Consider the following 13,018-nt stretch of genomic DNA (forward strand, 5'->3'; position numbering starts at 1 on the left):
TTTTAAAAAACTTCTATTATGGAAATTATACATATAACCAAAGTAGACACAATGGCATAGTGAACCCCCCCCTCCCCCCCACTTACCCAGTTTCATCAGTCATTCCTCATGGACAATCCTGTTTCATTTATGCCCCATTCATTTCCTCCTTATTTTTCCCCTTCTGATTATTTTCAAATAAATTCCAGTTATCACAGCATTTCATTCCTAAGTAATTCAGAATGTATCTTTCAAAAGTAAGAATTTAAGGTAATAAAAAACAAAACTATATCTTGGTTTCTCTTACAGGTAATGTCCTAACAACTTACTACTGCTTGATATAAATGCTCTTAACCTCTTTGATTAAGATTTTTTTGTGCATCAGTGTGTTTTCTAAGTAGAGGCGCCGCATATATATCAGATGGAACACTTTTGGGGATTAATATTTTTTTCTTGAGTTTTTTCCTGTTAACTTTGCTCACCAGACTCCCATTGTGATTACACTATTAAAACATGGCAGAAAAACCAAATATGGGTGACTGGGAGTTTTGAAATTATTTATAGGTTTGTTGTGTGTGTGTGTGTTTTTTTTTTCAGGATGAAGAGACTCGGCACAGCCTTGAGTGCATCCAGGCCAATCAGATCTTTCCCAGGAAGCAGCTGATCCGGGAGGATGAGAATCTTCAGGTAAGTACAGGCCACTCTTGATTGAAAGTACTTAGTAGTGAGCTAATGGTTTGAAGTGATGTACTATATAATATATATCTTTTTTCCTAGCTATGCACATAGTAGAAATACTGCTGGAAAACATCTTTCCTTTTAGAAAGACTTATTTCCTGAGAATCGACTGTTTGAGATGTTCATCTCTGTGTCATTCCTTCAGTAGTCTAGAATTTGAATAACTAGGTATATTCGAATTATGGGGACATAAACCCAGTCCCTTACTCACTTATGTATTCTAAGTGTGAGTAACAGAGGATGTTTTATCATCCATTTATCTGACCTGTGTTTGAAGACTTTGATTTACTGCTTCAGAGCTCTGAAGGGTTTCTGCTTCCGTTTTGAAGGTTCCTTTCCTTGAACTTCATGGAGAAAGCACAGAGTATGTGGGCCGTGCTGAGGATGCCATCATTGCCCTTTCTAATTACAGACTTCATATCAAGTTCAAGGAGTCTCTTGTTAATGTAAGTGATTACCAACTCAAGTAGCTGGAGAAGGAAAGTAAGAAAACTGGTTAATGTTCTCAGCGAGAGGAGTGTTGTGCAGGGTTGGGTGTGAAAGCACTGCTCTGCTTTTCTCTCAGTTTAGCACCCAGGTGACACTAGGTTAGCAAGCAGTTGCAATGCTTGATTTAAAAGGATACCCGTAGTTGTCAGCTGAGGTGTCCATTGTTTAGTATTACTGAATTGATTTGCCCTACGTTATGCTGTATCATTAAGTTTTATAACAGTGCAAAGGCTGTATAGACTTTCATCCCTCAACCTTTAATAGTTAACTACTGCCTCAGTTGAGAGAATTTCCTGGATCTTAATGTCAAATGATGAGATGTACTTTGAGCTCAGTCAGACTATCATAGGATGAAGTTAGTCTAATGGCTCCATAGTGGTGTAAGTATAAATGTTAAGTACAATGTTTAATTGTTTAATGGACTATGTATTCCTGAAGAAAAGGAAGGCTCTCAATCCATAGAGTGCATTTACCCTTGTTAGTTGTGAGGGTACTCTGAGTGACTGGTTCTTCCAGTACACTGCCATTATCAATAGTTTTCAGTTAATGTGCCTTTCACCACAAAGGCACACAAATTTGTGTACTCCCACCAAATGAAAGCCTTCTTCTTGCTTCATTTGCCAGCATTGTGCCTTTCTGCACTTCGGTTCTAGCACAGAGAAGTGTATTATGACATCATTCAGGTCGTGTGTTTTGAGGCTCATTTGGGATTTTTTTCTATCTGTCACTTAAGTTTAGTTTTTTCATTGATTCAAAAGTTACCCAATTCCTTCATCACATTCTTTTTTTGTGTGTGTGTATGTCAAAAGACTCAAATGGCTGCCATTTTCTTTATAGTCGGTATTTATTATTTATGTAGTATTTATTATTATTCTTTGGAGTTAAGGGTTTATATCCAGGAGCCATTGTGGCCTGAATTCCTTCTGGCTTCTAGATTTGGGCTACTATCATAGCTGTTACATAGATTTCTGCTCGTCAGCTATTAATACACATTGGATTCATCCAGGAAAGGGGCATGCTGTTGCACTGTGTTCAGGAGGGTCCATTGGAATTGCATAGTTGTCATAGGAGGGGACAGGATAGAAACTCTTTTAAAATCCCAGTAACCAGAAATCCCCCACCAGCTACTGTGAGAGTAATGAGAGTAATACAGTAGTCCCCCATGGTCAACTGTGGTCTGAAAATTCTAAATGGAAAATCCCAGAAATAAGCAATTCATATGTTTTGCCTGGCTGGAGTGGCTCAGTTGGTTGAGCTTTGTCCTGTGCACCAAAAGGTTGGTGGTTCGATTCCCAGTCAGGGCACATACCTGAGTTTTGGGTTCCATCCCTGGTCAGGGCATGTACGAATATACAAAAGGCAACCGATCTCTTTGTCAGTCTGTCTGTCTCTCTCCTCCTCCCCGCTTCCCTCTCCCTCCTCCTCTTCTCTCTAAGCATGCTCTTGGGTGAGGATTAAAAACAATAATTCATAAGTTTTTAGACGCACACCATTCTGAGCAGTGTGATAAAATCTTATGCCATCCTAGATGGCCCTGGAGTGCAGGAGTAGTGATGCTGGCAATTGGGATATGCCAAAGGGAGGCCATAAAGTGCTTCCTTCAAATGAAGAGGCATGTACAATAGTTCCCCCTTATCTGTGGGGAATATATGCCAAAGCCCCATTGGAGGCCTGAAATTTTGAATAGCACTGAACCTTGTATAGATGTACTACGTTTTTTCCTATTCATACACACTTCTTTTTTCTTTTTTTTAAAGTATATTTTATTGATTTTTTACAGAGAGGAAGAGAGAGGGATAGAGAGTTAGAAACATCGATCAGCTGCCTCTTGCACACCCCCTACTGGGGATGTGCCCGCAACCAAGGTACATGCCCTTGACCGGAATCGAACCTGGGACCTTTCAGTCCGCAGGCCGACGCTCTGTCCACTGAGCCAAACCGGTTTCGGCTATTCATACACACTTCTGATCAAGTTTATAAATTAGGCACAGTAAGAGATTTGACAACTAATAATGAAATAGAACAATTATAACAATATATGGTAATAAACTGGGGCCATTATTAAGTTAAATAAGGGTTACTTGAATATGAGCACTGCAATACTGCAATGGTTGATAACCAAGACAGCTACTAAGTGACTAATGGGCAGGTACCACACAGCCTGGATAAGCTGGACAAAGGGTAACTCACGTCCTGGGTGGGATGGAACAGGATAGCACAAGATTTCAAGACAATACTCAGAATGGCATGCAATTTAAAACTTAGGAATTTCTGGAATTTTTCGTTTCATATTTTTGGACCACGGTTGACCCCTGTGGGTAACTGATTTCACAGAAAGCAAGACTGCCAATAAGGAGGGGGAAGAAACTACTGTGTGTATAGGAAAAAAATCATAGTATACATAGGATTTGGTTCTATCTACAGATTCAGGTATCCAGTGGGGGGTGTTTTAGAATATATCCACCACAGATAAGGGGAGACTACTGTAGTAAGTAGAATTGTTCAATTTAATTTGTGTTAAATGGCTGGAATCAATGAAATTCTACTTAAATTGCATGTGGGGATGATATAGTTTCATATCATTGCGTTTTTCCATTCAGTCCCCCATTTCTCCGGTTGTTGGTTTATGGCCAAGTATTTTAGGGACTATTTTTAGATCTATTCTGGAATAGGGTCTGTTGGAGAGAGAGCATGGATTTGATCATGTCATTCACCAGCCTAAAGCCTTTCAGTATTTCTTCACTGCTTTTAAGATGGGATTACTTAGCACGGTGTCAGGGTATTTGGTACTTGGTCCCTGTCTGTTTCCCTCTTTTCTCCCTCTCCCCTTGGTGATAATAAAACGGGTATATCCTCCTTGGACTATTCAGCCATAATCTCACACTCTGAGTTCTCTCTCTCCTCTCCTGCCTAGGGAACCCTTTTTCATCTTTCAAAACCCAAATCAGGTGATAACTTCTGTGCTGTCTTCCTCCGTCCCAGCTCCGCCCTGGCAGTGTACTACACTCCTGGCGCTTTTCTGTCACTTGACCACACCTTTACGACCTTTACCGGATATGTTGAAGTTTTTTGGTTATTCATCTTTGTGTCTTCAGAATCCAGCATATCTCCTGGTACCATGATATTCAGTAAATATAGTAGTGGGCAAAAGTAGGTTTACAAATAATACGAATAAATAATACAATAATAACATAATAATAAACTGTTCTGTGTACTGACAACTGTAAACCTACTTTGCCCACCCCTGTATTATGTGAATTAAAGTTAATATGGGCTTGAAATGGCTATTAGACCATTTTAAAACCCTTTGTAGATTTAAAGCTCATTTTAAAACAACATATCTGCGTGATAGGCCCATGTCAGTGTCTCTAAGGGTAGCTGTATAAGTGGGTTGTTTATTTTAAATGTTGGTCCCTCTTTGTGACTGAAAGATAGGCTTAAGAAATTTACCCATGTACATACTTTTGACCTATTTTCTCACCTAAAAGTGTTTTCTCAGACAGCATTATAACCCTCTAAGGCATAGAGCCTGCATGTGACTTAAAAAGCCCAATATAATGGCTGTCTAGAAAAATGATTGTGCAGAAGTATTTTGGTATTGCAGTGACTTTAAATACTTCAGATTGAAAGAGACTATGACTTCTCCATACAAATAAATGACTTGCATCACAGCTCGTGCTAAGGTTCCTAAAACCTTGGTTACTCCCAGAAACCGTGGCTCCTCCTGCTAGGTGCTGGATGGAGACTAGAGAGTCGGTGGGGTCGCCTCTCCCTCCCTTACTTTCTCCCTCAGCAGATAAATATTTCAATCAAATAGGTGAGATCAAGAGACTTCCTTTGAAGGTTATTCAAACACATTTCAACTGTCAAAGCCCGAATGTGCCAGTATATATTGTGGCATGCCCCAGTTTGCATCATTTTGTATGTTTTTAAATCAATATATTTAGTACTTTAGAAATAGAAAATAATTTACTATCAGGTTTTAAATAGCAACCTGATATTATATATTCTTAAAAAGTTTTTTATTGTGGTAAAAATTAGTATACAAGATTACATATATTACAGGTGTACAACATTATAATTCAATATTTGTATACGCCACACCACTGTAAATCTGCTTACTATTCATCACATACATTCTCTTTCAACTTTACAGCACATTGAGTGAAAGTCTGTAGACTTAAATGCCAAAAGTATTGTGCACTATAATTCACACACATTCACTGGATATCCAGTTTTAAATTTCTAGGGTAAAGAACCTCTGTAGTAGAGTTCATTGGTAGCATTTAAGGTATGAATTGCCCCCATTCTGTGCTTTTGCCCAAACTATATTTTTACATATGTACAAATATATTTCTTTGATGCTCAGCTAATTTATAAACAAATAAGTGTTCAAGTGGAATTCATGAAAGTTTAAAACAATTTTTGTGTAATTCAATAGACTGCCTCTCAATCTGCTGCTTCTGAAGTCCCAGTAAGTAGCATGAGAACCTAGGCGATTTTTGCACATGTGCCTGAAACAAACTGGTTTTGAATGTCAGATGCTCACCTTGCAAGTCAGCAAAATGTGTCCGTTCTGCATGAGTCCCTTCCCACTTACTAGACAATGTCCTAGTGGTACCTGTAATGAGAACAGTTTGTGGGGTGAGGATAAAGCCCCACAGCTTACACACTGATGGAATTGCGACCTTCAAAAAATGAAAACCAAATTCCAACTAGAAATTTTTGTAAAATCAACATTAGTATTTTTTAAAATTTTTTTATTAAGGAATTATGTGTGTACATATAACATGAGTATTTAAAAGGACATCCAGTTTCCGTTTCTAGGATGCCCTAATGCTTCTGAGGAAAAGGTGGAAGTAGCAGCTGGAAACACCGTTCTTAGCATTTTCTCACATTTCTTATTGTCTGACTTAGTACATCAGAAATCTGTCTTCTTCAGACATCAAGAAGAGGTTATTTGTTAGCTTCATACACTTTGGCCTTAGCATTCCTGTCAGCAGAGGATCTGGCCCCAGTGCTGGAAGAGAAGCTTATAAATACCAAAGGAGAGCAATGAAAAGTTTGTGTCTTCAGCCTGTGACAGGCTTCTTTTTAGGACTGGTTTTTAAAGCGTAAGATTTAGTGCCCGGATATTCCACACTTTATTACAGATTTTAGGTTTAGAATCATAGCTTTATTTTCACTTAGTTACTGTCATTTTTACTTCCATTGTACATACAAGATTAGTACTTCTCATCCAGGCTATAAAGGGGGCATTTGTTTTTAAAAGGTAGAAATTATCCCGCTTTTAAATTCTGGTGCTCAAAAACAGTACACATGTGCACGTGAGTGCGCACACACACCCCAGAATGGGGCAGCACTGTGGATCTTTAATACCTGTGCATGTCTGTTAAGTCTTTGATTGCTGCTCTTCTGCTTTTTTGGATTGACGCTCTTATGAGTTTTGGTGTTCATGGTGTAACTTCTGGCCTTTTGAGAAATCGATTAACAGCACTTTGTGTGTTTGATGCATTGGTTTGAGCATGAGTTTGGTGAAATTCATAAGAGGAAGAGCACCGTAAAGGGAGATAGAATTACCTAGCTAGATGACAGAGGAAAAAAATAACAAAAAGAAAATTAATTGCTCTAAAACATTTGAATTGGGGAGCTGTAGAGGATTTGAATGTGACTTTAGATTTCTGACTACTCTTCCATGAGTAAAATTGCCTCTAAGGAATCTTGGTTTAGATTCTGTTTTCCTCTTGAAGATCCCTGAGGGAGAGGCCTTAATTGAGAAAGAAAAACTAAAGTAGAGCGCATACAGAAGGGAAGTGCAATCTTTTTTTAAAAATATATTTCTTTATTGATTTTAGAGAGGAAGGGAGAAGGAGAGATAGAAACATCAATGATGAGAGAGAATCATTGATCAGCTGCCTCCTGCACAACCCCCACTGAGGATTGAGCCTGCAACCCCCTTGGCCAGAATCGAACCTGGGACCCTTGAGTTGGCAGGCTGACGCTCTATCTACTGAGCCAAGCCGGCTAGGGCGGGAAGTGCAATCTTAAAGGAAGAAACGCGCATCATATCCAAAATGAAAGGAGCCTGGACTGGAGGACTGACGTGGATTACTGTCCTGAGTTTGTCATTAGCTTACAGTGGAGTGGCTAACCTTCCTGGGCTGTAAAATGGTCTGGCTCTTGAATCTGTAATTGTTTGCCTATGAGATTGGATATTGGGTTTGTTTAGTTAACAGAAATGGTGAGGAAAGTTGGGGAAAGTTGAGAAACCTAAAGCGATGGCGTGGGCCTTAAAAAATACAGAGAAACTTAGTATGTTTTGGTTGGAGAAATGAAGAGGAAAAGAAGGCCAGTTCTGTCTTTTTAGAAGAGGAAGCACTCCGTGGAAGGAACAGTGAAGACGGGAAAATGAGGTAGGAAGTAGAAGAAAAAAGGAAGATGTTCATTTGATGTAACATCAGGTATTTTTCTTCTATATGTTCCTGTTCCTGCTGCATATTAAACTTCACTGCATGTAACAATCTGCATGAGTCTTAAAATCTGTTTTATAGATCTATGACTGAGTACGTGTGGTATATACACTGGTGTTTCTAGTATCTGCATATTAGCAGCCAACATCTTTATTCTTTTCTTTAAATTTGTGATGTTAACATGAACATTTGTGTAACAAATGCATTTTAGGTAGCACATTTTTTACATGCTCTGAGATGTTTCATTATTTTTATTCTGGAAGTCTGGGCATAGGCCCTTGGGCTCTGGTCCAGTAGGAGGGATGTAAAACTTACCTGTTCTTTGTGTCTAAGGAGCACAGGCTGGTGTCCACTCTCTCCAGCGGCTGCTAAGAGCATTAATTGGTTTGATCGAAGGGGACCTGGGGGGCAGGTAACTGCTGAGATCACAGCCTCTGCACTTGGATTTGTAAAGCTCACTCACTGCACCCCAGGCTCTTCTCATTCCCTCCCCATTCCCTGTACCTGGGAATTCTAAGTTGTGACTATCTGAGGTTCAGAAAGCAGAGACTGGTGGGAAGCTCATCCAAGGAAGTCTGGAAGCAGGCACAATTTTAGTTGATAAAAATTTTCGTAGATTGAGATTAGAACTCAGGCTTCTTCATGATCTCACTTATATGTGGAATCTAATGAACAAAATAAACTAACGAACGAAATAGATCCAGAGACATGGAAGCATGCGACAGACTAACGTATTTCAGAGGGAAAGGGGGTTGGGAAGAGATGAACCAAAGAATTTGTATGCATATATGCATAACCCGTGGACAGACAATAGTGTGGTGAAGGCCTGGGGGAGCGGGCTAGAGGGTCGATGTGGGGGAAAAGAGGGACATCTGTAATACTTGAAATAACTCAGGCCTCTTACTTGTCAGTCTTGCAGCCACTTTTGTTTTTCTTTTGGGGCTGAAGGGGGTTTGCAAGCAATCGAAGGGGACCTGGGGTGCAGGTAACTGCTGAGATGGCAGCCTCTCCACTGGGTTTGTAAAGCTCACTCGCTGCAAAGGGAGGAGGGGGAGGTCACCTAAAGAAAGGAACATAATGTGAGAGTCTGTTAGAGGACTGTCCTGAGAGTGAATCCGTGTTCTCTTCTTAATCTCATATTCCTCCTCCGCAGTTCATTCTTACTAATACATTGTTATTATTGTTTTCCTTCTTAGATGTACAGGTCTTGAAAGAATTTTTAGCTGTATCAGCTCCAGTTTCTCACAGCACCTTGGGGTTAAGGACTTAAAAAACCGAGGGCCAGTGCTGCTTTTTTTCTCAGAACACAGGCAAGATTCATAGTCTTTCTCTTACCCCCAGTCCTATTACAAGTGTAAGCAAAATTTGCAGATTACAGACTTAGAACTAAGCAAGAAGGCCCTGGTCTTGAGTAGCAACTCGCAGCCAGTATCTGAATATTACTATTTTGCTGTCTTCTGTTTTTATATTTCTGTGGGGTCTGTTGTTATTTCACCTCTTTCATTTCTGATTTTGTTTATTTGGGTCCTTCTTCTCTTTTTTAAATCCCTGCCCCAGTTTCTCTTTCTTTGACCTAGACGTTCAGCACGGGGCTTTTTTTTTTGATCCCCGCATCCTTCTAAGAATTCTCTGCTGACTTTGGCAACTGCATGGTAGGACAGGGTTTCCGAAAAGGCTCAGCGAACATGAGGGCCACCTTATGCAGCCAGCATTCCCTTCTTTCTGTCTGTGTTGGAGAAGACTGCCTCCCTCTTCTATGCTAAACACGAATTGTTTGAATGCTACTTGTAACTCCCATAGCCATATTTTGGCTAGCATGATGCAGTGTAAGAGGCAGTGGTCTGACCTTTTCCAAGGAGCAAGAGTATGCACTAGGCTTTATCAGGCTTTCTTTAGAAGTTTGGAAAATTGCTTTTTGAAGCCAGGGGTTGAGTCAGGATGAGTGGAGGGAGAGGGGGAGGAGTCTCATGTCAACTTGAGGATTTGTCACCCTGTTCCTGTGCTTTCCCATCCTGTCTCCCTTCTTTAGCTTTTTACTGTTGTAGTTACTCCTGTGTTCATTCAGTAGAGTCTGCTGACCTGATTGGCAGGAAGAAAACCATTCTAGCTTGCTCATATCTCAAGTCCCAGTTGGCAAACAGGGCTCCTCAACTGGTCTTTTAAAACAAATTAGACCTCGCGAGTTTTAGGGCCTTTGCCCACTGTGTGGTCTGCTCCTTCCTCCTTGATGGCTGTAGGTCTATTTCACTGAGCAGAAAGCCTGGCCAGCATCTACTGCCCTGTCGTCTTTTCTTTGCAACCTGCAGGCAGTTTAGACTTGTCTTTTTTAGGATGCTCCTTTGCTGACTGACACAAAGCCACAAGCTCACTTTATGATTTGGGGCAAAGGACAAGTAGTCCCACTAGCACTTTGATCGACAGTTCTTTTCTGTAAACGAGACAGGATTACTCTTCTGGTTCCCTGCAGCTTCTGTGCCATTACAAATCACAACTGGCTGTAGCTTCTCCAGTAGCACTGAGTGGTGAGCCTGTGAGTTTGATGCCTGAGAGAGGACGTATTTCCCCGTTCTTCCAGAGGTGTGTCTCCTCTTCAGGACGTGTGTGTTTGATTTAGAGATGGAGAAAGGGAAGCCCTAGTTCACGCAGTAGTAAAGTACTAGCACCGGAGTACTGGTGATCCAGTAAGTTCGCAGTGCTGTTTGCTCCTTTCCCTGGTGGAGCTTTCTAATCACTCTGGTTGGACACGTGGAAGAACTGCAGGGTCGGTGCCTTTTTTACTAAGGGGACTTTATCTCTTTCAATTGCAGGTTCCATTGCAGCTTATAGAAAGTGTTGAATGCCGAGATATATTTCAGCTTCATTTGACTTGCAAAGACTGCAAAGTTATCAGGTATGTGGCGTGTTTATGCTGCTGTTTAGTGTGGAAAAGACTTTTTAGAGAATGGATTCAGGGTTTGTTAACAGAAAAAGAGCTTTTGAGGATCAGCCTTGTGGGAATATTTTTCTGAGTAGTTAGTGTCTGAAATATTTTAGGTTACTTTGCTATTTGAAAGGTATTTTTAAATTTATTGGGAAATATTTTAAAATTTACAAAAAATGCAAAAATAAAAATAGTACAAAGAACACCTTTATTGTTAACATTTTACTCCATTTGCTCTATCATTTGCAGGGGCTGTGTGTGTGTGTGTGTGTGTAGTGTGTGTGTGTGTGTGTGTGTGTGTGTGTGTGTGAGAGAGAGAGAGAGAGAGAGAGAGATTCTTTTACTGAACAATTTGAAAGTAAGTTAATATAATCATGGTTCTTCATCTTGAAATACTTCCATGTGCTTTCCTAAGAATAGGGATATATATATATTTTACATAATCACAGTATCGTTATCAACTTCACTATTTTACACTTAAAATACTTTTATCCAATCTACAACCCATATTCTAAATTTGTTAGTTGACGTAATAATGCCCTTTACAGTATTGCGCCTACCCCACCTGGCTCAGAACAGGATCCAGTCAAGGTCAGGTACTACATATAGCTGGCATGATTCTATAGCCTTCTTTAACCTGGAATGTTTTCCACCACCTTTGTCTTTATGGCATTTTGAAGAACACTGTCTTTTAATAGACTGTTTCTTATTTTGTGTCTGTCCAGTGTTTCCTCATGATTAAATTGAGGTTGTACATTCTCAGCTGTTACACTATACCCATGAGGTTGTGTCCTTTTCAGGGTATTGGATTACGTCTGGAGGCAAACAGTATCCATCTGTCCCTTATTGGTGATGTTAATTTTGATCACTCTATTAAGGTGTCACCATAATTTCTAAACTTTCTCCCTTGTAACTAATAAATAGTCTATGGGAGGCACTTTAAGACAATGCAGATTCTTATTTCTCACCACATTTCCCCAAAGATTTAGCATCCATTAATGTTTTTATCTGATCTAACCTTTACTATAATGGTTGCAAAATGATGCCTGAAATACCTTTTTAAATTTAGTAGCTCTGCAAGTTTTAAATTCCCCAAGTTTTTACTTTATCTCTTTGACCTGTTCTGGAGTGCCAATAAACATTGTGTGCTGGCATGTTGATGAGCCACATTGATTGGGACCAGGAAGGGGTTTAATTGACCTTCTTGGTTTTAAGATAAATATGTACAGTTGCTTTTTCGCCATTGAGATTTGGCTTGCTTTTGATAGATACTGGCTATAACTCACAGTTTAAAGAGCTTGCTTATTAGTTACTCGATTTTAAACACTGCATCTGACAAGGTAAAGTATTTTTACACTAATTATTTTAACTTCTTAGTTATACATTCTGAAAGTTGCAATTGATAATAAAATTTTGTTCCCTACATGGTAATAGCTGAATACTGTAATGTAATATATCTTATTTTGGATATAAAGTTGCTGATTTATTCTAATTGCTAAATATATAAATTTTGAAATTATTCCCTAAGTGGCAAAAAGTATTGCTGTGATTTGAGCTCAGCCTAACATATCATAACAGAAGGACTTCTCTAAACCTGTTTCTTGGGAGGGACAACTATAAAGCTTGATTGAAGAAATAGAATGAAATTCCACTCATGGAAGAGATGACTGCCATTTTCCTTTAATAATTGACACTCAGTCTAACAACATAAGTTTCCCATATGTTCAGCTTTCTTCTTTCTGATATTTATACTATTGGCTAAAATTTGTTGGCCTGTGTTTTTTTTTGTTTTGTTTTTTAAACTTAGTATCATTTTAAAAATATATATATTTTATTGATTTTTTTACAGAGAGGAAGGGAGAAGGAGAGTTAGAAACATTGATGAGAGAGAAACATCGATCAGCTGCCTCCTGCACACCCCCTACTGGGGATGTGCCCGCAACCAAGGTACATGCCCTTGACCAAAATCGAACCTGGGACCCTTCAGTCCGCAGGTCAATGCTCTATCCACTGAGCCAGACCGGTTAGGGCTGTTGGCCTGTTTTTATTATAAATGATAAACATGTGAATGACCACTTCTAATGCTTTTTTGACTGTAGTTATCACCTCATCATGAGTAGGCACTCTTAAAATGTAACTTTTCTTAGTTTTTATTGTTATCTGTCTTCTGATTACATCCGTACTTGTTTCGCTTTACAAAGGTGTCAGTTTTCAACTTTTGAGCAATGTCAAGAGTGGCTTAAGAGACTGAACAATGCAATCCGACCACCTGCTAAAATAGAAGATCTCTTCTCATTTGCATACCATGCTTGGTGCATGGAGGTTTATGCCAGTGAAAAAGAACAACATGGAGACCTGTGCAGACCAGGTAGGCCTTCTAAAATATGCAAATAGCGGCTTTAGGAACTGCTACTTGAGGTAC

At 39.5% G+C, this 13,018-nt stretch overlaps 1 protein-coding gene across 5 annotated transcripts in view; it reads left to right on the forward strand.

Annotated features, from left to right (window-relative positions):
- The window catches only part of MTMR3 (myotubularin related protein 3), an 87,763-nt gene that overhangs the window by 45,092 nt on the left and 29,653 nt on the right, over positions 1–13,018 (forward strand). For 4 of the 5 annotated variants that reach the window (XM_028146758.2, XM_008142446.3, XM_008142447.3 and 1 more), the window contains exons 4-7: positions 577–666; positions 1,047–1,163; positions 10,484–10,566; positions 12,798–12,964. In XM_028146758.2, the coding sequence (XP_028002559.2) occupies positions 577–666; positions 1,047–1,163; positions 10,484–10,566; positions 12,798–12,964 (457 nt within the window). Of the gene's footprint in view, positions 1–576; positions 667–1,046; positions 1,164–5,647; positions 5,681–10,483; positions 10,567–12,797; positions 12,965–13,018 lie in introns of all 5 variants that reach the window. The other variant, XM_054712702.1, reaches the window with a different exon arrangement.

Source organism: Eptesicus fuscus, chromosome 23 (genome assembly GCF_027574615.1).
Source record: "Eptesicus fuscus isolate TK198812 chromosome 23, DD_ASM_mEF_20220401, whole genome shotgun sequence".
Lineage (NCBI taxonomy): Eukaryota > Metazoa > Chordata > Mammalia > Chiroptera > Vespertilionidae > Eptesicus > Eptesicus fuscus.